Here is a 25,139-nt window from a genome sequence, read left to right on the forward strand (position 1 = left end):
GGAACCACAAGTAGTGTGCCAGACTGTGTGGACCAGCTTAAGCCATCTACTTCCATCTTAAACCAGCGAAGACCAGCAAGTTTCCAGCTTTGGCACGTTGGTGTTCAGTTGGTTTTAGATAGTGGGTTCCAGCCTGACCAGCTAAAACCAAAACCTCTCTAAAACCAACTTGCTTAAACCAGGCTCGGAGAACAGCTTAAACCAGTTAACCAGCTTAGGCTGGTTTTAAAGTTTTTTTCACTGTATGAAAAGTCAACATTTTCCAAAATAATATTTATGGGTTCATGTTGCATACAGTCTATGAGTAAATTATATTGTATATTTATCTACTGTATGTTTTTGCTCTTTGTTTTAATGGATCTGTTACTTGGATTTTTCCCCAAAATGCAGCAGGGCAGCCACATTTTATTAGTTGTTTTTACGCTCTCAGATGAAGATGGGTCACTTTGGCAACATGGGGTAATATGTGTTGATAAAGTAATTAGAAATGTTTGTGGTGGTTTAGACATCTCAGAGGGTCTTTGACAGCTTCAGCTAACACTCGTCCTGTGTTGTCAATATGATAGAAAAAAAGCTAGACACTGCTCTCAAAAAATGAAGTTGAGTTTTCATTTCCTCTTCGCTTGATACCGGTTGCTCAGTCTTCTCAGATGCGGCATGTTTACATTGCAGGTGAAGTAAGAAATGACATCTATGTGACCTTGGAGAGAGGGGAATTTGAAAAAGGTGGGAAAAGCGTGGCACGTAACGTGGAGGTCACCGTCTATCTGCTGGGAGGTGATGGACAGGTTCTTAAGGTAAAACTCCTGCAATGCCTCCATCTGTGATTGGGTGACTAACAAATGGCCCCGCCCCATTCATTTGGAAATTGAGACGATTTTGTAGTGATGCTGCTTCGAGTATTTTAACACCTAATGGCATTTGCAATAAACATTTGCATTGAATTGAGACACTTTTGTGATTTAAAATAAGTATTTAGAAGAAACCAACGTTCTGACAGGATGTAACTGAAAGTCGTTTTTCAGAGAGAAAGTGTTTTTGCTAACCCACAATGATGACTCATGCACATAATAACCAGAAATATTTTGACAATGTAACAGGTTAATTTTAATGTCATGTTTTCTTCAACACCTATTACAGCACTTATACTGTAGAAGGAGCTTATATTCTCTCTCTCTCTCTCTCTCTCTCTCTCTCTCTCTCTCTCTCTCTCTCTCTCTCTCTCTCTCTCTCTCTCTCTCTCTCTCTCTCTCTCTCTCTCTCTCTCTCTCTCTCTCTCTCTCTCTCTCTCTCTCTCTCTCTCTCTCTCTCTCTCTCTCTCTCTCTCTCTCTCTCTCTCTCTCTCTCTCTCTCTCTCTCTCTCAGGGTCTAGTTTGCTGTGGCTCCGGGGAGCCAGGGGAGGACGAGCACCGGTCTTTTGTCCTGTATCACAGTAACAGCCCTCGATGGGCCGAACAGGTCAAACTACCCATTCCTCTGGAGATGTTTCACGGCACACACTTGCGCTTTGAGCTCAGGCACTGCTCCAGTAAGACTGGACTTTTAGCTTAAAAATCGATTTTCGGTCCAGCTGTGACTAAGATTCAAGACCTTTGTTTTATTGATTCATTTTATAACTGCTCCTCTCTGTTCATACAGCAAAGGAGAAAGGAGAGAAGAAGCTGTTTGGCTTCTCTTTTGTCCCTCTGATGCAGGAGGATGGGAGACCACTGCCTGATGGGACACATGAGCTTATTGTCCACAAGGTACTGTCCATATGCTCTCTGTGCATCTCTGTCTCTGTGTGTCTATGTTTCTTTTTTGTGCTCTGTGTGTGTGTCTGTGTTTCATTCTCCCTGTCTCAGTGCGCCTGACTATACTATATATATATATTTATTTATTTTACATTTAAAAAGTACTAACAATAGTATGTATTTTTCATATCAGTGTGAGGAGAATGCCGATCTTCAAGATCCTGCTCGGTACCTTAGACTGCCTTTTTCCAAAGCCAGTGTCCAGCCAGGGAGCAACCAGACTATAAAAAACAGCAAGGAGTCGTTCTGGATCCAGTCTTCACTCTGCTCGACAAAACTCACTCAGAACGGTGAGTCTGTGTTTTCTCTACAGTTTGCCATTTAAAGCCTATTATCAAGATACATTTGTCTGGGTTACAAGCTTATAAACTTAAGTTATGATCTAGCTTACTGTATAAGGCTCATGAGATCTTATTAACACCAGTTTTCAAACTTAATGTATTAACATTTGCTGCATAACTCCTACACAGTTTGTACTATTGACATGATGCTTCAATTGATGCGTCTTATTAAAGTGAGGAAGGTGTTCACAGTGAGATTATTCCATGGTGTAGGAAGAGTCTAAAAGTTAGTACTTTTAACGTTTATCATGGAGTAACAGGGTTGAAATGTTGGATTGAAGTTCCAATGTGTCGTTTTTTGGACGATCTATTGACAGAAATGCAATATAATACACATAACTGTGTGTTCAGAGGTGTATAAAGACCTCGCATAATGAAGCGTTGTTTATTTATTATCTTAGAATGAGATATTTCTATCAAAATACACCAGGTGTCCCCTTATAAGGAATTCATCATGTTGTTTCTACAGTAGCCCTAAACGGACAAACTGCTCTACAGAGAGTGTTTCTTAAATACATTATCTCCTTCAGCAAAAAGGAGAAAAACGTGACTACATCTTAGTCCTGTGTCAGCCACCATAGTGCTTCGAAAGGGAGTGGGGAGGGTTGTAGTGTGCCATTGGTTGCTATTCGCAACCACACCGCTAGATGCTGCTAAAATCTCCACATTGCACCTTTAAAGTTTCAATTTGGATTTTTGATAGTTAAAGTGAGTCAATACTTATAGTACTTTTCACTGCAATAAATTAGATACTTTCAAACCAATTTATTAGATTGTAAAAATAATAACATAGTATGATTTTAATTAGTTATGTTAGATACGGTCAAGAATTCTGAGGTGGGATAGACTAAAATGATCACATTTTATTTAATGCACTTGCAGTCACTTGAACATTGAATCCATTACTTTGGCACCATGGTTTTTCAAATTAGCACATATTTATACGAATAATTTTTATGTTAGTCAATAATTCTTCAAACATGGTGAACATGGTAGGTGTTTTTGAGCCTTGAATATTTAAAAACAAAATCATGGGACAACGAGCATCATATTTGTGGAATGTGCCTGTTGTGTGCCGTGCCATATGGCCCTGTCTCTCCGCCGTGACCCTTGATATTGTGATGTATTGATCTGAGCCGCTCAGAAGGTGAATGTCATGGTAACAGTGGCAGAAGCCGAGCGCTCGTACCGGCTGCATTTGTACGGGAGATCACAGTGGGCTGAGTCCACACCTGCCTCTGTTGACCTTGGAGCTTCGCCCGACGTCTCTGCGGCTCTGCCGTGCCTTCACCCAACTGCACAGATATCAACGGCCATCTGGCTGTTATTTAACCAAAGACAGGGATGAACCCAAATTATATCCACTCTATTTTCAGTCTCAAGCCTAGGGTTTTTGAGGACAGAATGCGGTTTACTGGGTGCAGTTTGAAGTGTATTAGTTCATTGTGAAATATAAACCAAATCACTTGCGTGAAGTAAAAGAAATCAAATATTTACATGAATGTATTTGCATCGTTTTGCCTACAAGTTGAGTTACAAAAAAGTTACAGTTCATTTTTTCATCGCTTGCAGGTGACATGTTGGATTTGCTGAAATGGAGAGTCCATCCAGACAGAATCATCGACTGTCTCGCCAAAATGAAGGATATCGACGGCACAGAGATTGTTAAAGTATAAACTCATTTTCAAACTGCTGAAATAACGTTGTGTTCTCCAAAACAATTCAATTCGGTCTTCATCTAACAATTGATCTCTTTACAGTTTTTACAGGACATTCTAGACACCTTGTTTGGTATTTTAGATGAGAGTCCCCAGCGGTATGGACTGAAAGTGTTTGACTGCCTGGTGAGTCAAACTTTATGAATCCGAACTTATAAAGTTGAGAAACTACATTTGCTCTCTAGTTTGGAGATTCTAGAGGTACTTTACATATTTTGACTGCAAACTCGTACAGACTCATCCATCTCCTCTGCCAGAGGACAGGTTCATGCCTTAAATGAGTACAAGTTGCCTTCCTCATCTCTGTGTTACCACGGTTACATTCCAAATATGGAAACTCATGAAATCCATCTTAGACGTCTCTTGCATGCTTACAATTCAACTCCTGTACTTATAACAAGTAAAATAAAGTACATACAGTATACTACAGTATTACACAGCCTTACTATAATATTTAAATCTGATTGGTCAGTTTTGCCCATTTGTACAACTATGCATAAATGATATGCGTAATTGATGTATGAAGGACGTAAAGGACAAATATGGCCTAAACAAGAGATTGATTTGTCCATTTCCACACAGGTGCATGTTATAAATTTGCTGCAGGACAGCAAATTCCAGCTCTTTAAACCTGTTATGGACAACTATATTGAGAATCACTTCGCCGGTGCTCTCTCCTACAGGTAAAGATGATGCATGAACCACATCCACAAATAGAAAAGAGATAGAAAAAACCTTCAGACATACATAAATATTGGAGCTTGTGTGGGCTATTTATTGTGAATAAGTGGTTTCTGATAGGATCATAAAAGATAAAAAGCATTTCCCTTAAGTGCCAGGTCGTGTTTAATGTCAAGTGTAATTTTGTCAAAGGGGCAAGTTTTCATACAAAAACGATTTAGATTGGCCAGTCGCGAGATTCCAAGGGTTGTTCTTTTTAAATATCAACCGCTCAAAACTAATAACACCCTGTAACCCGGGTGCTGCAAATCATTTTGAGAGGGGCAGTTTAATATTACACAAAATTAATAACAAATATGACATTATATTTACAAATGATTAAACCAATTTGTCTTTTCGTGACGTTTAAACGTTGTTTCTTACTTTAAAACCAAGCTGTTCCTGGCAGAAGGTCAAAATGAGCTAACCAAATATTTCAAATTCACATTTTATGTCCAGTTTTTTTCTCATGTCGCAAGTAGCCATGTAATAAGCGTTAAATTTCATACACTGGACCTTTAAGAAGCTACTCTATGAGTAGGCTCGGTTAATGATTGTGACAACTTGCCCCATATACTACAATAACATGCCTTGATTTAATATTGTTTATAAGTATTAATAAGCCATGTCTAAATGGATTATTTATAAATAAACCCACTTTGAGGAATATTCAGTGGAGTAAAAAGTGGGGCAACTAGCCCTGTAAGACAGTACTTCTCAGTTTGGTTTTCAACTGGTCTCCCAGTCTAGATTAAGATGTATGTCAAACCCAAAGCACAGCCTAGTGTTGCTTTCATCTTTCATTTTACCGCACTTTTACCTTCTGCAAGGGGATGCACATCGGCACAATAAGTCGATACGTCGTTTGACCTTTTACCTTTCTAAACCTTGCATGCCTATTGTCTGGTGGGCTGCAATCTCGCCTGATGTTTTTCTTCCCATCATTCTCACTGGCTCACCTCTCGTCTCTGCTGTGTGCCGTGCGTTATGGTGTCGGTAACGAGGCGTGTGTGTGGGCAGTGATGTGTTCTCTCCTCTGTGATGCACTGAGGTGTGGAGCATCATATCAGAACTGAGGTGAACGTGGGCGGGTTGCAAATCTGCCCGTTCTCGCAATGTTCATGTCACTCATGTCCAGCATTTTGAAAGTCTAATGATGTCTTTCTTTGACTTTCTCATTTTCTCTTTTATTTGTGAGAAACTGCTGAAAAACCAATATAAAGAACTCTCGTGTGTGGATTGTCATGTAGTGGTACTCAAATCTGGGTATGGGGACCCAAATCTGTGGACATTGTTAGAGTTAAAACATGAGTGTTTGTTAGCAAGGACAATTTAAAATGACTTCAAGCTGGCTTGGAGATGTTTCACTCTATTTGTGAGGGCGTTATCAAACATTTGGCTCTAAAGTACTGGCAAACTTGTCCACACACACACACATCTCAACACAACACTCTGTCTCACAGCATGCCGAAAGACGGACTGAGTTTAATCTGCAGTCTGAATGAGAGACTGTTGGTATCAGGCTGTATTCTTGCAGTATCTGAACCATACTGCAGTTGAATTGAAGGTTATTTTATTTAAGTGAAGTAAATTGAAACGCAGTATTGGAAATTGAAGTGAATTAAAGTGAAAGGAATTTAAATGAACTGTGAAGGGAATTGTTGAAGTGAAAGGGATGTCAAAGTGATAGTTCACCCAAAAATGAAAATTCTGTCATCATTTACTCACCGTCTGAGTGTCGTGCGGAGACCTTTGGGGGGGCAGGTGCTCAAGACTTTCTGATCGCGTTCTGGCATTCGTGATCACGCTCAACCCATGCAAAACTGCGTTTCGTCCGCGCTCTCATTCAGGCTGGTCACAAATGCCTTTTGGGGTGGGGGGTTTCCCTCTTCGTCTGCTAGTGAAAAGTGTCCTTTGGGCAATGCCTGCACCGTCTTGTCATAAGTTGCCTTCGACTCACCCCTCTAGTAATCATTATGTAAAGAGAGCGGGATCGCAGGGAACTTACTGTATTTAAAGAGAAAGCGAATCGAAGGGAACTTACTGTATTTAAAGAGAAAGCGAATCGAAGGGAAAGCGAATCAAAGGGAACTTACTGTATTTAAAGAGAAAGCGAATCAAAGGGAAAGCGAATCAAAGGGAACTTACTGTATTTAAAGTGAAAGCGAATCAAAGGGAACTTACTGTATTTAAAGAGAAAGCGAATCAAAGGGAACTTACTGTATTTAAAGTGAAAGCGAATCAAAGGGAACTTACTGTATTTAAAGAGAAAGCGAATCGAAGGGAAAGCGAATCAAAGGGAACTTACTGTATTTAAAGAGAAAGCGAATCAAAGGGAACTTACTGTATTTAAAGTGAAAGCGAATCAAAGGGAACTTACTGTATTTAAAGAGAAAGCGAATCGAAGGGAAAGCGAATCAAAGGGAACTTACTGTATTTAAAGAGAAAGCGAATCAAAGGGAACTTACTGTATTTAAAGAGAAAGCGAATCGAAGGGAAAGCGAATCGAAGGGAACTTACTGTATTTAAAGAGAAAGCGAATCGAAGGGAAAGCGAATCAAAGGGAACTTACTGTATTTAAAGAGAAAGCGAATCGAAGGGAAAGCGAATCAAAGGGAACTTACTGTATTTAAAGAGAAAGCGAATCGAAGGGAACTTACTGTATTTAAAGAGAAAGCGAATCGAAGGGAACCTACTGTATTTAAAGGGAAAGCGAATCGAAGGGAAAGCGAATCAAAGGGAACTTACTGTATTTAAAGAGAAAGCGAATCAAAGGGAACTTACTGTATTTAAAGAGAAAGCGAATCGAAGGGAAAGCGAATCAAAGGGAACTTACTGTATTTAAAGAGAAAGCGAATCGAAGGGAACTTACTGTATTTAAAGGGAAAGCGAATCAAAGGGAACTTACTGTATTTAAAGAGAAAGCGAATCGAAGGGAAAGCGAATCAAAGGGAACTTACTGTATTTAAAGAGAAAGCGAATCGAAGGGAACTTACTGTATTTAAAGGGAAAGCGAATCGAAGGGAAAGCGAATCAAAGGGAACTTACTGTATTTAAAGAGAAAGCGAATCGAAGGGAACTTACTGTATTTAAAGGGAAAGCGAATCAAAGGGAACTTACTGTATTTAAAGAGAAAGTGAATCGAAGGGAAAGCGAATCAAAGGGAACTTACTGTATTTAAAGAGAAAGCGAATCAAAGGGAACTTACTGTATTTAAAGAGAAAGTGAATCGAAGGGAAAGCGAATCAAAGGGAACTTACTGTATTTAAAGAGAAAGCGAATCAAAGGGAACTTACTGTATTTAAAGAGAAAGCGAATCGAAGGGAACTTACTCTATTTAAAGAGAAAGCGAATCAAAGGGAACTTACTGTATTTAAAGAGAAAGCGAATCAAAGGGAACTTACTGTATTTAAAGAGAAAGCGAATCGAAGGGAAAGCGAATCAAAGGGAACTTACTGTATTTAAAGAGAAAGCGAATCAAAGGGAACTTACTGTATTTAAAGGGAAAGCGAATCGAAGGGAAAGCGAATCAAAGGGAACTTACTGTATTTAAAGAGAAAGCGAATCAAAGGGAACTTACTGTATTTAAAGAGAAAGCGAATCAAAGGGAACTTACTGTATTTAAAGAGAAAGCGAATCGAAGGGAAAGCGAATCAAAGGGAACTTACTGTATTTAAAGAGAAAGCGAATCGAAGGGAACTTACTGTATTTAAAGGGAAAGCGAATCGAAGGGAAAGCGAATCAAAGGGAACTTACTGTATTTAAAGAGAAAGCGAATCGAAGGGAACTTACTGTATTTAAAGGGAAAGCGAATCAAAGGGAACTTACTGTATTTAAAGAGAAAGCGAATCGAAGGGAAAGCGAATCAAAGGGAACTTACTGTATTTAAAGAGAAAGCGAATCGAAGGGAAAGCGAATCAAAGGGAACTTACTGTATTTAAAGAGAAAGCGAATCGAAGGGAAAGCGAATCAAAGGGAACTTACTGTATTTAAAGAGAAAGCGAATCGAAGGGAACTTACTGTATTTAAAGAGAAAGCAAATCAAAGGGAACTTACTGTATTTAAAGAGAAAGCGAATCAAAGGGAACTTACTGTATTTAAAGAGAAAGCGAATCGAAGGGAAAGCGAATCAAAGGGAACTTACTGTATTTAAAGAGAAAGCGAATCGAAGGGAACTTACTGTATTTAAAGGGAAAGCGAATCGAAGGGAAAGCGAATCAAAGGGAACTTACTGTATTTAAAGAGAAAGCGAATCGAAGGGAACTTACTGTATTTAAAGGGAAAGCGAATCAAAGGGAACTTACTGTATTTAAAGAGAAAGCGAATCGAAGGGAACTTACTGTATTTAAAGGGAAAGCGAATCAAAGGGAACTTACTGTATTTAAAAAGAAAGCGAATCGAAGGGAAAGCGAATCAAAGGGAACTTACTGTATTTAAAGAGAAAGCGAATCGAAGGGAAAGCGAATCAAAGGGAACTTACTGTATTTAAAGAGAAAGCGAATCGAAGGGAAAGCGAATCAAAGGGAACTTACTGTATTTAAAGAGAAAGCGAATCGAAGGGAAAGCGAATCGAAGGGAACTTACTGTATTTAAAGAGAAAGCGAATCGAAGGGAAAGCGAATCAAAGGGAACTTACTGTATTTAAAGAGAAAGCGAATCAAAGGGAACTTACTGTATTTAAAGAGAAAGCGAATCGAAGGGAAAGCGAATCGAAGGGAACTTACTGTATTTAAAGAGAAAGCGAATCGAAGGGAAAGCGAATCAAAGGGAACTTACTGTATTTAAAGAGAAAGCGAATCAAGGGAACTTACTGTATTTAAAGAGAAAGCGAATCGAAGGGAAAGCGAATCAAAGGGAACTTACTGTATTTAAAGAGAAAGCGAATCGAAGGGAAAGCGAATCAAAGGGAACTTACTGTATTTAAAGAGAAAGCGAATCAAAGGGAACTTACTGTATTTAAAGAGAAAGCGAATCGAAGGGAAAGCGAATCGAAGGGAACTTACTGTATTTAAAGAGAAAGCGAATCGAAGGGAAAGCGAATCAAAGGGAACTTACTGTATTTAAAGAGAAAGCGAATCAAGGGAACTTACTGTATTTAAAGAGAAAGCGAATCGAAGGGAAAGCGAATCAAAGGGAACTTACTGTATTTAAAGAGAAAGCGAATCGAAGGGAAAGCGAATCAAAGGGAACTTACTGTATTTAAAGAGAAAGCGAATCGAAGGGAAAGCGAATCAAAGGGAACTTACTGTATTTAAAGAGAAAGCGAATCGAAGGGAAAGCGAATCAAAGGGAACTTACTGTATTTAAAGAGAAAGCGAATCGAAGGGAAAGCGAATCGAAGGGAACTTACTGTATTTAAAGAGAAAGCGAATCGAAGGGAAAGCGAATCGAAGGGAACTTACTGTATTTAAAGAGAAAGCGAATCAAGGGAACTTACTGTATTTAAAGAGAAAGCGAATCGAAGGGAAAGCGAATCAAAGGGAACTTACTGTATTTAAAGAGAAAGCGAATCGAAGGGAACTTACTGTATTTAAAGAGAAAGCGAATCAAGGGAACTTACTGTATTTAAAGAGAAAGCGAATCGAAGGGAAAGCGAATCAAAGGGAACTTACTGTATTTAAAGAGAAAGCGAATCGAAGGGAACTTACTGTATTTAAAGAGAAAGCGAATCAAGGGAACTTACTGTATTTAAAGAGAAAGCGAATCGAAGGGAAAGCGAATCAAAGGGAACTTACTGTATTTAAAGTGATTTTAAAGTGAAAGTGGATTGAATAGTAGAGACTCGAAAGGGAACTTATGTGAAGGGAATGGAAAAGAAAGCTATGGAATCAAAGGGAGGTAATTCGAAGTGAATTGAAAAAGAGCTATGTAAATAATTTGTCGTGTAGCCAAAAAATGTATATTAACAGATATAGTAGTTTGTTAAAAACCTCATTTAATAAACCTCATTCCTAAATCACCTGCTTAGAAAACAAAGCAATCAAAACATGTTTTAAAATGGATGAAGTGGCACAATCTGTTTCATTCAAATCTAATTAGAATTCAAATTCAATATTTGGGCATGATGTTGTTATGCTGTGTTTAACATTAATTGCATTCGCTTGTGGTTAATGTTAGCATATTCCTCCTTATGGCTATATTACCCTCGTGGGCTTCCAAAATCAACAAGAAGCTCAGAAGACCCAGTTTCCCTTCACTTATTTATTTCATTTTTAATGAAGCGCAACATCTGGCTTATAAAACTAATGTTGCACTAAACCGTGCAGCCAACTAGAAATGTTTAACCTGTGCATGCACACTTTTATACCAAAAACATCTTTGTTTACAGTTTCACACATTAACATATAATCACAAACATGCATGTATAGAAACAATTTTATTTGCTTTTGAAGTGTAACATTCACAGCTTTTGTCTCCAGGGATCTGATTCGCGTGTTAAAGTGGTATGTGGATCGTATCATTGATGCCGAGCACCAGGAACAGATCCAGCAGGTTTTGAAGGTGAGAACGTAATCCTACGCTTCATCCTGTCTGTATGTTTTCATATATGTGCCAATTTAAATGAATGTTACGAAGGGTGGCTGAAATGCCACATATGCTCCCTCTTTCTGTTTTTCTCTGTCATATTCATTTGAAGCCTAGCCTCCTGCTGGGTTTCTGTCCTGATCTTTTAAGCTTCCACCCCAGCAGCCATGAATACCCTTGATGCATCTGTTCTACCTCCCAGCCTCTCGAACCCACTGAAATGTATTTTCTTACCCATCATGCAATTAGCTTCTCTCCCTTAAAGCGTAGCTTTTAGGGGTGTAACGGTATTCGTACCGAACCCTCACAGGGAAAATGCCCTAGAAATGCCACAGGAAGTCATCATTCCTATGCCCTACTCCCTTCGACGGGCAGAGTTTAGACTTTGGAGTGCACGGGGCAATTACGTGCCATTGTGTAGACATTTGGAATGCACTTGGCAAAGGAAGCGATGTCATTTCCTGATTATCTTCAGCTGGGATGTTCCTGTGACAAGGAACCATTGTGTCCGTCCGCAGATGTCTCTGTTTTAATAGCATTACTTAAGCATAAACTGTTTGCAAATAAACATACATTTTATATATATTTTTTACGTTTTTAAAATATGCTATATAATATAGAACACTAAGATATAAAAACTTTTATAAATATTAAATGTATTGTTTATTTGAATCTGCATCGGAATGATGACTATATTTTGAATGTTGCCCGTGACGGTTCGGTACAAATACATGTACCGTTACACCCCCAGTAGCTTTAAACATTCCATCTTTTCTTTCTTTATGTTCCCGTTCTGCTTTTCTTCTTTACCCGCAGTGGGACCGGCAAACACATTCTTATTATTCCCGACACTCGTTTGCGCTCTTCAAAGGTGCTATTTGAAAGCAATTCCCACTTTCTTACCTTGAATCCTTTGAATCTCTTTGTGTCAAACAGCTTTCCCATGGCTCAGTAGTTAGAGCATGGTGTTAGCAATGCCAAGGTGTGGGTTCGATCCCAGGGGATTGCACATAGTCAGAAACAAATGTATTGTACAATGCAATGCAAGTCGTTTTGGATAAAGGCGTCTGCAAAATGCATAAATGTAAATGTGGGTCATTCTTTATGCATTCCAGTTTTTTTATCTATTAGTGTAAATCTGAAAAAATGACATCTTCAAGGGATGAAGGACATCTTTAATGTCATTATTATTGAAGAAACCTTTTGATGTGTTTTCGCCCGCAGGCATCAGAGTATTTGTTTAAGTACATTGTTCAGTCACGGCGTCTGTATGCGGCGGCCACTGGAAACCAGAACGAGGAAGAATTTTGCTGCTCTGTTCACGAACTCTTCAAATCGATTCATCTGTTCCTGTCTCACGAGAGCAAGGGCATCAGCCCCATCACACACACACAGGTGAGATGTACACGCATGCAAACATTCACCAAGGTGTTACATTTTCCACCAACAAAGCTTATCCCGCATTTTACAGTAGCTATGTCATTTACAGCGTTTATGTGGCATACACTGGCAATTCACCAACAAGAATAATACATATTTTCAGGTCTGCCTGGGTAAGTCTGCCATACCTGCAATGTAGAATATACAGTACTTTTCAGTCATGTTTGACTGAAAATGTCACTTTTTAAAGTTTTCTTTTGCTTTATAGGAATGGTAGGAAAGTTGGTGACTTTTCTGGCACTGGCTATGTGAATACAAAACAAAATCATGGATGAGATTTGAAAATCCCTAAATTATCCTAAAATTACCGAGAAAAACTCCCCAAGGAAATGAATAATAAAATAAATATATATTAATATAAATATAATATTGATTGAAAAACATAATCATAATAATTTCATAGATATTGCAAGAAACCAACTTTCCGAAAATATGTATGTCAGGGGTTCCCAAAGTGGGGGTCGCCAGGATGAAAGGCCGCAAGGGCGGGATCGCAAGATGATTTCCAGAAATATTTGCTTTTATTAATAGAGATTATGTAATCAATAAGTGTAACAAAATATAAAAATATTAGTTAAGTAAAACAAGGCAAATAAAAATCAATCAGCCTTTGCAATTTCCTCCCCCTCGATCATGACCCCGATGGGATTGCATCACATTAACAACATTAGCAACCGCTGGTAAGGAGCATCAAGTCCATTTACAGCACCACATTAAACGTGATTAATATCAACCAAAGTAAAATAATGTGTAAATAACTGTAAAATAATATTATGTTAGACTGCTTTCTGTGTTGTCATTTTGCGCGGTTGGGTAGAATTGCGCATTTGCACGCAACGTTTGTATACTTTAACCACCTCCAAGGATAGTGGGAGTCACTGGCACTGTTATTTTGGGGGTCGCGGACTGAAAAGTTTGGGAAGCCCTGTAATATGTAACCAAGATGTATTATGTTGATTTCACTAAATGAAATAAGTATGTGGTCACTTTAGGTCCAGGATGAGTTTGAATGCGTTAACGGGAAATTTCACCTTCAAAATAAATCATTATTTACTCTCCCTCTTGTTATCTCAAACCTGTATGACTTTCCTTCTTCTGTTGAACACAAAAGAAGATTTAAAAAAAAACGTTGCGAGCGGTTTGGGTAAATGAACCACATTGATAAGCTATTTACTATAAACTGCAATATTTCATGAAAAGTTAAGAATTGTCATTTTTATTTCACTGGCACTTTAAAAACAAGGGCTAATATTTGTTTAATAATTTTATGTTTCAAACAGAGGTGGCGATAGCGAGTCAACAATTGCAGATTTAACATTGCTTAACATTTTCACATCGTTCAGTATATAGTTGAATATTATGAGCCATTTCTAAATATTGTTCATCCAGAATTAGATCAAATAAGGAGGTGACATCTTACCCCACCCTCCACCACACCCACATGTTCACCAAATATCCTTCATACAGTGCACTAGTAAAGCCGTATTCAAAGCTCACTGAACCAATGTAGGGTCTTGATATACACAAACAGACACACGCTGTGCATGCTAAAATACTGACACACACTTTCACGGCCCACAGAGCTCAGAATCGGTTGCACTGTATGTGTTTGAAGGAACAGAGCCGGTCTCTCTGGCCATCAAAGATTCATTTCACTCCAACGATTCCTATTGGCTGCACAGCAGGGTTGCACACACGCTCTGTGAAATCCTGGCGTGCGTGTTCCCACATACACCCACATTGAACTTTCACACAGGTCTGTACTTGTTATGGCAGCCCAGCGGGAGAGCAGATTTCAATTAATACGGCCAAGCAAACAAAGCGTCTTTGGACACCACCGTTAATCCAAAGCGCACGCAGGCGACTGGAGGGTTGCCAGATTTATGTCATCGCGATATCTGTGTGTGGCCATTCGTGTATGTGTATGTCGTGTCTCCAAAAAGTGTCTTTGGTTACATCTGTTGTTTGACGACCCCTGCCGTGCCTGGAGAACGTTTTCATGCTCGATGCGCGAGTGTCTGAAGGACGCGTAATTAAAACGCCCGAAAACAAACAGCATAATGCTACACATATCATAGCACGACTTTAAGGGTTTCAAAGCGTGACGTGTTTATGCATATTTTTCAGGCTGTGTTCCTGAGATCGTTCCCGACTGTGTGCTGCGAGCTGCTAAAGATCTTCAGCATAAGAGAGGTGGCCAATCTGGCCCGCGACACGCTGAGCAGCCTGCCCACCCTCACGCACACAGACTGCCCTCTACAGGCCGTCAAACTGCAGTGCATGGCCAAGACCGTCGAGAGTCCGCTTTACACCAACCCAGGTGACATTATATTCACACGTAGATGCACTCGTGCATGTGGCTCTTGTGCATTTTGAATTGTTAATTTAACAATTTTTTGATTATTCATGTTGTCAGAGTCTAGGTGCGTGCTGTTGCCGGTGGTGTTGCGACTGCTACACACACACCTGCAGGAACAGAAAGAACTGGTGCTATGTGCCAACATCCTCGCCAGCATGCTGACACTCAACATACCCACCACGGTTTGTCTCGCACTGACATCATCTGTTGTCCACTGTCTCTCATATTTCTGCTCCATTGTTTTCTGCAGTATTTATACTGTACACTGTAATATTCCTCTTTTCTGCTCACATTAATCTATTGTACTCGGCTTTATTCTTTTTCAAAGTATTCGTTTCGTTTCTGGTCTGCACTATACACTATACTATACATGAGCATCTTGAGGCACAACAATGTCACCGTATTTGAAACAATATGTCTTTGTCAGGGAAGTTATTTTCAGCTAAGACTGCTTATTCATTTTAGTCTGTTACTAGCTCTGTGCATTCACACCGCCAGCGAAACCCAGCGACAAAGCGAGGCGATGCCATTCATTTCAATGGAGAGCCGGCAACTTCCGGTGACACGAGCAACAGTGACCGTTGGCGACAGGAAGTGGGCGTGTCTAGCGACACGACAAAGTTGAGATTTGCTCAACGTTATCCGAATGATGAGCGACTTTCAGAGTCGCTGGCGGTGGGAGTGCACAGTAAGCCTTGTAAAACCAGGCATTAGAATGACTTAAATTATTTAAGATGGTATAATAAAATACAATAAGCTAAATTAGTTTAAAAAGTTTAGTTTTTTGTTATGATTTTGTGATACGTGATACTTGGCTATTTAGGAAAACAATGTAAACAAAAAGAAGCTGAAATATACAATATCAGATTTATTTCCAAATATTAACAATTTTCAATAACATTTGTTATTTTGTTAAAGACTTGAAAACCAAATATTGAATGAAACCTTCTCAGAAATATGGGTTTCATGGGTTATTTTTTCTCATGTTTTTACTTTTTCTATGATTTGGTCAACATCAGCTTGGACAGTGAAAGGCCACAATGGATTCTACTGTATATTAGAAATGATTATTTTAAAGGTTGCGTCTTGTCTGGTGTGGACACTTCTTAAATTAATAAAAGCTCAAATAAAACATAATAAAAAGCATAGCATTAACAAAACATGAACACATTATGTTACAGCTCTCTCTTTCTCCCTGTCGGTAGGAGTGTGGAGCATCAGACGAGGTCAACCTGATCATGGAGAGCCTTTCTGGAGTGTTACTCAGAACAATACTGGAAGTGACCAATCGCCCTCAGCCCGCCGCCTCCGCCCTGCGTCTGCAGTACCAGGATGTCACCGTTAGTCCTATTCTTTTCCTGTTTCTTACAATCTTCTCTGTTTACTTTGGGGGAAATATTTCAGTTCATTAAATAACAGAAGGAATGTGCGTGTCTTGTGTTTCAGGGTGAATTTGTGGCGTGTGTGCTCGCTCTGTTAAGACAGCTGAAAGATAAAGAATATCAACAGCTTCTCAGCAGATTTCCTACTAAAGATGAACTGACGGTAAAATCGTTTTATATACCACTCGGTGTTGTTTTAACAATCATGAAATTCAAACATGAACATATTTAGCTTGCTAATTCTGTATTGATTTCGGAGGTTTGATGTAGTTTGATCTCTGCTGCTGCTTTTCCAGAGTTTCCTTCTCCAGCTTTTCACCGTCTTCAGAATACTAATCCGACCGGATATGTTCCCCAAAGACTGGACCGTCATGAGACTCGTCGCTAATAAGTGAGTGTGAAAGTCAAACTTCTAACGTGTAAATGAAATCGTTCAGTCGTAGAACTGCATCTCTTTGTTTTTGGTCTAGCGTGATCATCACTACTATCCTGTATCTTTCGGATACGCTCCGCAACAACTTCCTGAATGAGAAATTCGACTTCAAGGTAAGAAAGCGGTTTGCAAACGCCTCCGTATATTACAATAAATACAAAGAAACCTGTTCAAACGACTGTGCTTTCTCTCTCTGTTTATTATCATGCAGATAGGTTGCATATCAAGTATCAAGTAGCCTGCTTTAGATTATTCGTGTATTTTTAGGATGGCATTTGCATATATTGTATGAAATTCCCTAATGATCGCTAATCATGCAAATAAATGCAGATGCCCGTTTAAGTGTGAATGCGACGTTTTTAGGCAGAACTTGAAATAGAAATTCTCAGAGAATGTATTTATGACCAAATCCATCGGTTTAACTTGTGATGATAGAGTCCAGACATCAGAAAATGATCATTATATCCGCAAGATTTCTTTTTTTAAAGAGAGAAAATTGTATGCGTTATGGATGGGACAAAAAGCAAGCGCACGCTTTTGAGAGACAACATTTCTGTGAAAGAACCAGAAGCAAAATACCCTACAAACGAAGAAGGGATGAATCTTATAAACCATAAAATAGTTATTTAGTTTTTGTTGTCATGTGCCCATTTATGAGGAATAGGTACCGTTATGGATGTGACAATTCACTTACCTGATTATGGAAAACTGTGCTTTAAAAAGACAAAAATAGATGAAAACCTTGAGAGACCTCACATGTATTTTTAAACCACCAAATATTGCCATCTGACCTAGCTGGCAGCCATATCACCCTGTAGCCCAACTGGTTGCCCACTGGATTTAAGTAGGGTTGAGTCTGGTCAGCACCTGGATGGGAGACCTCCTCGGAAAGTGAGACCAGCAGGGGTACAGTGACGGGGACACTACACTGTAAAAAAGCACCGTCCTTCGGATGAGACATAAGACTGAGGTCCTGAGTCTCTGTGGTCATTAAAAATCCCAGGAATAAGAGTGTGGGTTATAATTCGTCCATTCGCCTCTATAAATCATCATGGCCTCCTTATCATCCCCAGTTGGACTAATTGGCTTTGTTACTCTGTTTCCTCTCCGCCCACAAGCTGGTGTGTGGTGGGCGTTCTGGCGCAATATGGCTGCCGTCGCAACATCCAGGTGGATGCTGAACATTGGTGGTGGTTGAGAAGATTCCCCCCCGTCGATGTTAAGGGCTTTGAGTACCCAGAAAAGTGTATATAAATGTAACGAAGTATTATAGTATGGTGGAAACCTTTGGATTTTTTTCATTTTATACTTGACATTTGCCTAGAATTTCTTGGTAAAATTGAAATGCTGTGATGAATTTGATTTGATTTGATTTAATTTAAAAAAATATTTAATCCAAATTTATTAATTTAACGCTTTTTACTATTTTTGTTGAAAAGCAGCTTCACACATTGTAGGAGTAAGGACATGACAAAACATTTATTTAAATAGGGAAAATCAATTATATGAAAACAGGAAAATGATCCAATGCAGGACACTTTATTATGATTATTTGTACATAATTTGCATAAATATTACCTCCTTCCTTTCCTCCCCCCCATTAACCCGGAGACTTGGTACCTGCTTGCCTGAAGTGCAAATAATGATTGTCAGTGTTTTAATGAACCGTCGTCTTATCTGCAGGTATGGGAGTCCTATTTTTACCTCTGTATAATATTCATCAACCAGCCTTGTCTGCAACTCGAAATGTTTCCACCTTCCAAAAGGAAAAAAGTCTTGGAGAAGTAAGCTATCTTTACGTCCCGCATGCAATTCGTATCGTACCCAGATTTCGATTTTAGGGTGTCAAATAAATGTTCTTTATAACGGCACACTATAACTAGAAAGCAGGTCGTGTTGCATACGATTGTTCTTTTTCTGTTTTTAAAGGTACGGCGACATGAGGGTGATGATCGGCTGTGAAATCTTCAGCATGTGGCAGCATTTGGGTACGTTCACACACATGCATCCGAACTTGACTTTTGTCATCTAGTGTGCTTTTGAAACGATAGGCTTTTCTTCCCAGTTTACGTTTGTCTTTATTCAGACGCTTTTCTCCCGTTCCATTGTAGTTTCTTTCCTTCCTGCTTATGTATCTCAATGTATCCAACCAGGTGACTATAAGCTGAATCTTATTTCCACCCTGATTGGTCCATTCATGGAGGTGACTCTGGTGCCACAGATGGACTTGCGGAACGTTCTCATTCCCATATTCCACGATATGATGGACTGTGAACAGCAACGGAGCGGCAACTTCAAGCAGGTGCTAAAATCAGAGCGTCCCAGCGTGCTTCTACAGCAAATTACACGCGAGCGTCCCTCTTGATCATGGGTGCTTTCAGTTAACCATCCAACGAAGACATTCAGCTTGTTTATTGAGATGACAAAGAATTGACGGTGTTAGACTTTTGCCCAGTTGACCCCAAAAACTACCACTTTGATTCTCAACTTATATTTATATCAAAATACTGTATATAAAAACAGGAGGTAATAATAGAAGTCATAGAAAACAATCCTAGTCTTGTCCTGTTTGTTTATATCTAGTGTAGTACTTTACAGTATTTTGGTATACATACAATGCATAACTCTCACTGACGTATGTTTTTATGCTTTAAGGTGGAGGCCAAACTAATAGACAAACTGGATGGTCTCATGTCCGAGGGCAAAGGGGATGAAACGTACAGAGAGCTCTTTAACAACATGTGAGTTTTTTTTGGATTCATACAGTAGATGTTTTCAACATTTACAGTGATTCTATATACAATAAGTCAGGGGTCATTTAAACGTTTGCTTTTCTCTTTTCCCCTTTAGAATTCCATTGTTTGGTCCATATCCAAGGTAAGGCTAACATGCATTGTACCGATTCGCTGCGTACAAAATCGCATACTGGGACAGTACGTACAGAATTTGAATAAGTACCTACCTATCGACCGTTAAAACTGTATGTTATATATAGTATGAGTGGGAGTAGAATGAATACATTTCGGACATACTGCATCCGCCATGTTTTATGGTCAGGTGACCCGTATGCTCCTTGACCTATGACGTATCAAAACAACCTGTACGTAGGCGCTGATAAAAACAATTTAGTCATGAGAAATTGATTTAGTGGGACTTGCATTAAAAGTGAATATCCGCCTTATTGTTTTCCGCTATTTTCAATTATTTTTGAAATTTGACCGTTGCTCAGATCCTGTGGCATCATGGGATAGAGAAGTGTCCATCCGATCCACACTCGCGAATCTCGACAGAAGCATTAGACCATCCGGGTATTTCTCCCCTACTGTTTGCATACTGAGGTTTCGGACATACTATTTGTGACTCGTACTTGTTTTCGCTTACAATATAGTATGAAAGTAGGTGATTTGGGATTCAGGGATGGTCTGGGATGACCGTGCAACTGCACGTTTAGGCAGCCCATTTCGAATCCTCTATTTTCATGGCTTTGGAATCCAGGAATCTAGCTTATTGACTCGATGCGTTTGTGCTGCAGTCTCCTGAAAAAGATCGAGCGGGAGACCTGGAGAGAGAGCGGCGTTTCACACATCGCCACCGTCACGCGCCTTATGGAGAGATTACTGGATTACAGGTGATACAGACACGCGTCAGCATCCACACTGCACACAGTACAAACACACCCATGTTGTGCACGTGGACAGAGATGGTTCACAGTGCCCATCTGACATCTCTTTACAGGGACTGTATGAAGATCGGAGAGGTCGATGGCAAAACCATTGGATGTACAGTAAACCTTCTGGTTAGTTCTGGCTGTATCTGGATGTATGCTCAGTGATTTGGTATTAAGGAGACTTGATGAAAATATACAGTTTCGTATCCAACAGAACTTCTACAAAACCGAGTTGAACAAGGAAGAAATGTACATCCGGTATATTCACAAGCTCTATGAGCTACATCTGAAGGCACAGAATTACACTGGTAACATTTTTGTACTCCTAACTGTGGAATTCTTATCATTATAGTGTCTAAAAACACGATAATACCATGGTACTTTTTTCGTATTTATAGCAATGCAGTGTTATTTCGCACGCCTTTCCATTCCCAGACAATAATATATTAAGTGTACTGTATATGTGTGTGTTTACAGAAGTGTCATATACACTGTTGTTGTACGATGAGCTCTTGGAATGGACTGAAAGGCCGCTCAGGGAGTTCCTCACGTACCCCATGCAGAGCGAGTGGCAGAGGAAGGAATGCCTCCATCTCACCATCATACACAACTTTGACAGAGGGAAAGTGAGTCTTCGGTCCTGCGCTCATCTCTCACTTTGAGCTCTGCCCTTTAGGTTTTATAATGCAATGTATTATTATTATTATAATGTCCTTCACTAGCGGCTATCCTGACCACAAATATACATAATACAAGACCCTTTGAATGGCCACCAACATTTTGTGCATTTAAGAAATCTACCAGCAGGGTTCAGGCTAACCAGACAAACCTTGAACTCTTGAATGGAACTTTTAACTCACTTTCTTCCATGTGCTGCCATCTTGTGGTAGAAACTCGTAGTTGCAACTATCAATCAGTTTTTATAAGAGTAGGGTGTTTTTTTCTATGAATATATATATTATTGTGTTTTACAGTGCTGGGAAAACTGCATCATACTGTGTCGCGAACTGGCCAATCAGTACGAGACTTATTACGACTACAGGAATCTCAGCAAAATGAGGGTGAGTACTTCCTGTTTATCTGGGGCACATGCTGTTTAAGGTAACACATTTGTATTGTTTATTTTTATTTAAAAAATAATTGTACGTTTCATTTTAAGCCATTTTGTGTTGTGCTTTTGTCATTTTATTAATCATGTATGCATTTATTATATTACTATAAAATTTTAATTTATTTTATTTTCAGTTTTTGAGTTGTGATTTAAGTTTTTGTTTAATGCCTTGGTTGATTATTTCATTCTATTGTAATTAGTTTTTTAAGTGTTGTTTTAGTATTATTTATCTTTCTCTGTCTTATACTTTTTTATTATTATCATTTGTTTTATTCCTTGAGTAATTTGTTTGTTTTTTGTTAATTAAGTGTTGTGTGGGAAATACAAGTTCAGAAAAAAACATTTAATGAAAAAAACAGTTTTTAATGCCTTCTCTTACCTTTATTAGAGTTTATTGCTAAGAAAATATTTTGATGATTTACATTTTTTTCTTTAGTTTAAGTTTTTCAAATAATATGTATATATTGTTTTATAATTACTTTTTAGTTTTATTTTCAAGTTGGTTTGAGTTTTTAGCCATTTTGCCTTGTGCTTTTGTAATTGTATGCAGAACATTAGCAGAAAATATAATTTTCTGTAGGACCCCTGTAGATTTTCTGCTAATCATTTTTATACCTTCTCTTTTTCACTTATTTCAGTTTATTGCTAAAGAAATATATAAAATTTTTGTTCATTTGAAGTTTTTCAAATAATATTTATGGTGATATCCAATTTCAGTTAACAGAGTTCATAGTTTTACTTTAAGTAAACTATAATAACCTCAGTGCCAAACAAACTGCAATTTCGTCCCGCTAGCACAGAAATCACACCTTTCACCTTTAAATAAAGATTTCTCCTCACTTTATTTAGTTTGGAAAGGCTGATAATGGATTGTTTAAATGAGCTAGATGAAGTTTTTATATTCTATATGTCTGTGGCCAATTGTCATCCTAATGAGGCGTTTCCCTTTAACAGTTTAACTTTCCAAATTGTTGTTTTTAGCCAGAGTCTGTTACACAGTCGATTGCTTCCCAGATTGTGTCAGCAATGTATCATATTAACAGTTGTTTGCGTTACATCGTGCTCAATGGTCTGTTTTATTTACGTGTTTGATAGATGATGGAGGCCTCTTTTTACGACAAAATAATGAACCAGCAGCGCCTGGAGCCCGAGTTCTTCAGAGTGGGGTTTTACGGCAAAAAGTTCCCCTTCTTTTTAAGGGTAAGACTTTTCGAGCTCTTCAACGTTTTCTGAAACCAATCTTCATATTTAAATAGATTTTATATGGATGAAGCGATAGATGGTGTTTTTTATTAAGAAACCTAATGATGTAATTCAACATCATGACCTCTAGAGGGGTCACTTTCCCTTCCAAAACCTACTGTGATCCTCTTTATTGAGCTGTTTTTCTGTTACAAATGGCACGTTTTTCTTTCTACACTAGATGTTTGCAATGAATATAGAGAAGGAAAAGTATCTGTTAGAAAATTGGAATGGAGGGAGACATTATATTGTTGTCATTCAATGCTCTGAACAATCTGTATTTTAGTCGGTTTTCTGACAGCTTTGCCCGTCCTTATTATTTTTTCCTGTGTTTGTTGATTTTGCACAGAATAAAGAGTTTGTTTGTCGAGGCAACGATTACGAGCGTCTGGAGGCATTTCAGCAGAGGATGCTCAGCGAGTTTCCTCACGCCATTGCCATGCAGCACGCCAACCTGCCCGACCAGACCATCCACCAGGCGGATGCTCAGTGTATCCTCAAAGAGCAAAAAACTAAAAGACTTGAAAACATTTAACACAATTGTCTGATGAAAATCTATATTTTAACACATTCTCATTTGCATCCCATTTGTACTTGATGATTCCTGATCATAATGCAATTAAAGTCAATGTCAGCACGTTTGGCTGTGAGAACTGTGATTGACTCTCATGTAACGACGGCACGCGCTTTCTTAACTGATGATGATTCAGATCTCCAGATCTACGCTGTCATTCCGGTCCCTGAAAACCAGGACGTCCTGCAGAGAGATGGAGTGCCCAACAACATCAAGAGCTTTTACAAAGTCAACCATATTTGGAGGTTCCGCTACGACCGACCTTTTCATAAGGGCACTAAAGACAAGGAGAATGAGTTTAAGGTATACTGGACTATCTGTCTGTCTTTCTGCCTGGTTGTTTCTATTTAAGCTGGTGACTTTTAGTGAAAATCTGCTTTGTTATATTGGCGTTTTGTGTTATAGAGCCTGTGGGTTGAAAGGACGACACTGACCCTCGCTCAGAGTCTTCCTGGCATCTCTCGCTGGTTTGAAGTTGAGAAAAGGGAACTGGTGGGTCATAGTCTCGTTGTTTCCTTTTTACACAGCAACCTTAGATCAATTACATGTCGTAACTCCGGTGCTCTTTTGATGTAGGTGGAGATGAGTCCCTTGGAGAACGCCAGCGAGGTGATTGAAAATAAGACGCTGCAGTTGAGAACGCTGATAGCCCAGTGTCAGATGAGACAGATGCTAAACATAAACCCTCTGACCATGTGCCTGAACGGAGTCATCGACGCCGCCGTCAACGGAGGACTGGCTCGATACCAGGAGGTACGGGACCTGATAGAGAACCTGGTGTGAAGCTGGTTGCGGTCCAGTTTTACTAGGCTTTAGATAAGAGGTGGATTATTTCACTTCCCTTAAAGTCCCTGCAAAGCGGAAGTTGCAATCGTTTTGACTTCCGTATTTTGACCATTTCTGAGTGAAATGGAATTTCGAATGAGAAAAATAGTGGGTGTGGCTTTCTTCTTTCTTTGCGATTCGATCGGATGGATACAAAGAGCCGTTGCTTTTTAGAAATGGAACTGACAGAAGGGGAGAAGTTAAGGGATGCTCCACCCAAGCCGTCTAAAATGCGTCATTTAAGATGGATAGTCATTACAGGACAGAAGTGCATTTTCAAATTCTAACCGAAGATTATGAGGACACAGGAATAAAAAAAGAATGACCCACATTGATAAACTTTATCTTTTTAAATTTCACTGGCACTTTAAAGCAATAGTTAAACCCCTGAATATTTTGGTTATTCAGATTCATCAATGCCAAAAGAATTCATGATATTATAAAAACATAAAAGCTATGTTTTAGACCTGCAAGGCAGTGTGCTGTTGTCGTGACAACATAAGTCGACCGAGTGTGATCCTGATCCGGCTTCAACTGCAATTATTTAATGGTCCGACAATCCCGATTTAACATTTCCCATCTTGAAAGCCGTCAAAGGATTCTGACTGTTGCTTTCAGCTAAAGCCTGAAAAGAACATCCTGTAGATGTTTATTTCCTACCCCATGTCCTCACAGTTCATAGGACCGTTAGCTGCATGTATCGCCGATTGTTGCCAAGCAACAGAATGTTGAGCATTGGCCTTTTGTGAGCGTAAGCTTCAACCAAGGCTATTAAAAGTGAAGAGCTAACTCCAGGGGTCCTCCTGCATCCCAGCATGCACCTCACTGCAAAAATGATGTGTTTACTACAGAGCACAGAGCTGCTGTTATGGTCACCGAGCTGTTAAAGCTGGATCAAAATGCCACTCATGAATATTAATGTGGATCAATGAGAGCTGTGGAAACGTTGCCGCAGCATTTCGGTGATGTTGTGATAACGATTTGTAGGAGTGAATGTTAGTTTGAAACA

The 25,139-nt window shown here is 39.1% G+C and overlaps 1 protein-coding gene across 1 annotated transcript in view; it reads left to right on the forward strand.

The window, feature by feature from the left end:
• Positions 1-25,139, forward strand: part of dock4a (dedicator of cytokinesis 4a) — a gene marked incomplete at its 5' end in the record, with an annotated part of 57,125 nt that overhangs the window by 26,232 nt on the left and 5,754 nt on the right. The window contains 30 exons of the mRNA XM_079449908.1: positions 673-797; positions 1,366-1,528; positions 1,639-1,745; positions 1,927-2,083; positions 3,707-3,804; positions 3,895-3,978; positions 4,435-4,535; positions 10,992-11,073; positions 12,322-12,492; positions 14,665-14,857; positions 14,954-15,078; positions 16,102-16,236; positions 16,343-16,441; positions 16,575-16,669; positions 16,749-16,824; positions 18,395-18,495; positions 18,641-18,699; positions 18,865-19,013; positions 19,367-19,452; positions 19,562-19,588; positions 20,244-20,339; positions 20,447-20,507; positions 20,593-20,686; positions 20,856-21,004; positions 21,353-21,439; positions 22,585-22,689; positions 23,081-23,222; positions 23,442-23,608; positions 23,711-23,797; positions 23,882-24,058. Coding sequence (XP_079306034.1) covers positions 673-797; positions 1,366-1,528; positions 1,639-1,745; positions 1,927-2,083; positions 3,707-3,804; positions 3,895-3,978; positions 4,435-4,535; positions 10,992-11,073; positions 12,322-12,492; positions 14,665-14,857; positions 14,954-15,078; positions 16,102-16,236; positions 16,343-16,441; positions 16,575-16,669; positions 16,749-16,824; positions 18,395-18,495; positions 18,641-18,699; positions 18,865-19,013; positions 19,367-19,452; positions 19,562-19,588; positions 20,244-20,339; positions 20,447-20,507; positions 20,593-20,686; positions 20,856-21,004; positions 21,353-21,439; positions 22,585-22,689; positions 23,081-23,222; positions 23,442-23,608; positions 23,711-23,797; positions 23,882-24,058 — 3,398 coding nt within the window. The remainder of the gene's footprint in view (positions 1-672; positions 798-1,365; positions 1,529-1,638; positions 1,746-1,926; positions 2,084-3,706; positions 3,805-3,894; positions 3,979-4,434; positions 4,536-10,991; positions 11,074-12,321; positions 12,493-14,664; positions 14,858-14,953; positions 15,079-16,101; positions 16,237-16,342; positions 16,442-16,574; positions 16,670-16,748; positions 16,825-18,394; positions 18,496-18,640; positions 18,700-18,864; positions 19,014-19,366; positions 19,453-19,561; positions 19,589-20,243; positions 20,340-20,446; positions 20,508-20,592; positions 20,687-20,855; positions 21,005-21,352; positions 21,440-22,584; positions 22,690-23,080; positions 23,223-23,441; positions 23,609-23,710; positions 23,798-23,881; positions 24,059-25,139) is intronic.

The sequence above is a fragment of the Barbatula barbatula genome (genome assembly GCF_947034865.1).
Source record: "Barbatula barbatula genome assembly, chromosome: 25".
Lineage (NCBI taxonomy): Eukaryota > Metazoa > Chordata > Actinopteri > Cypriniformes > Nemacheilidae > Barbatula > Barbatula barbatula.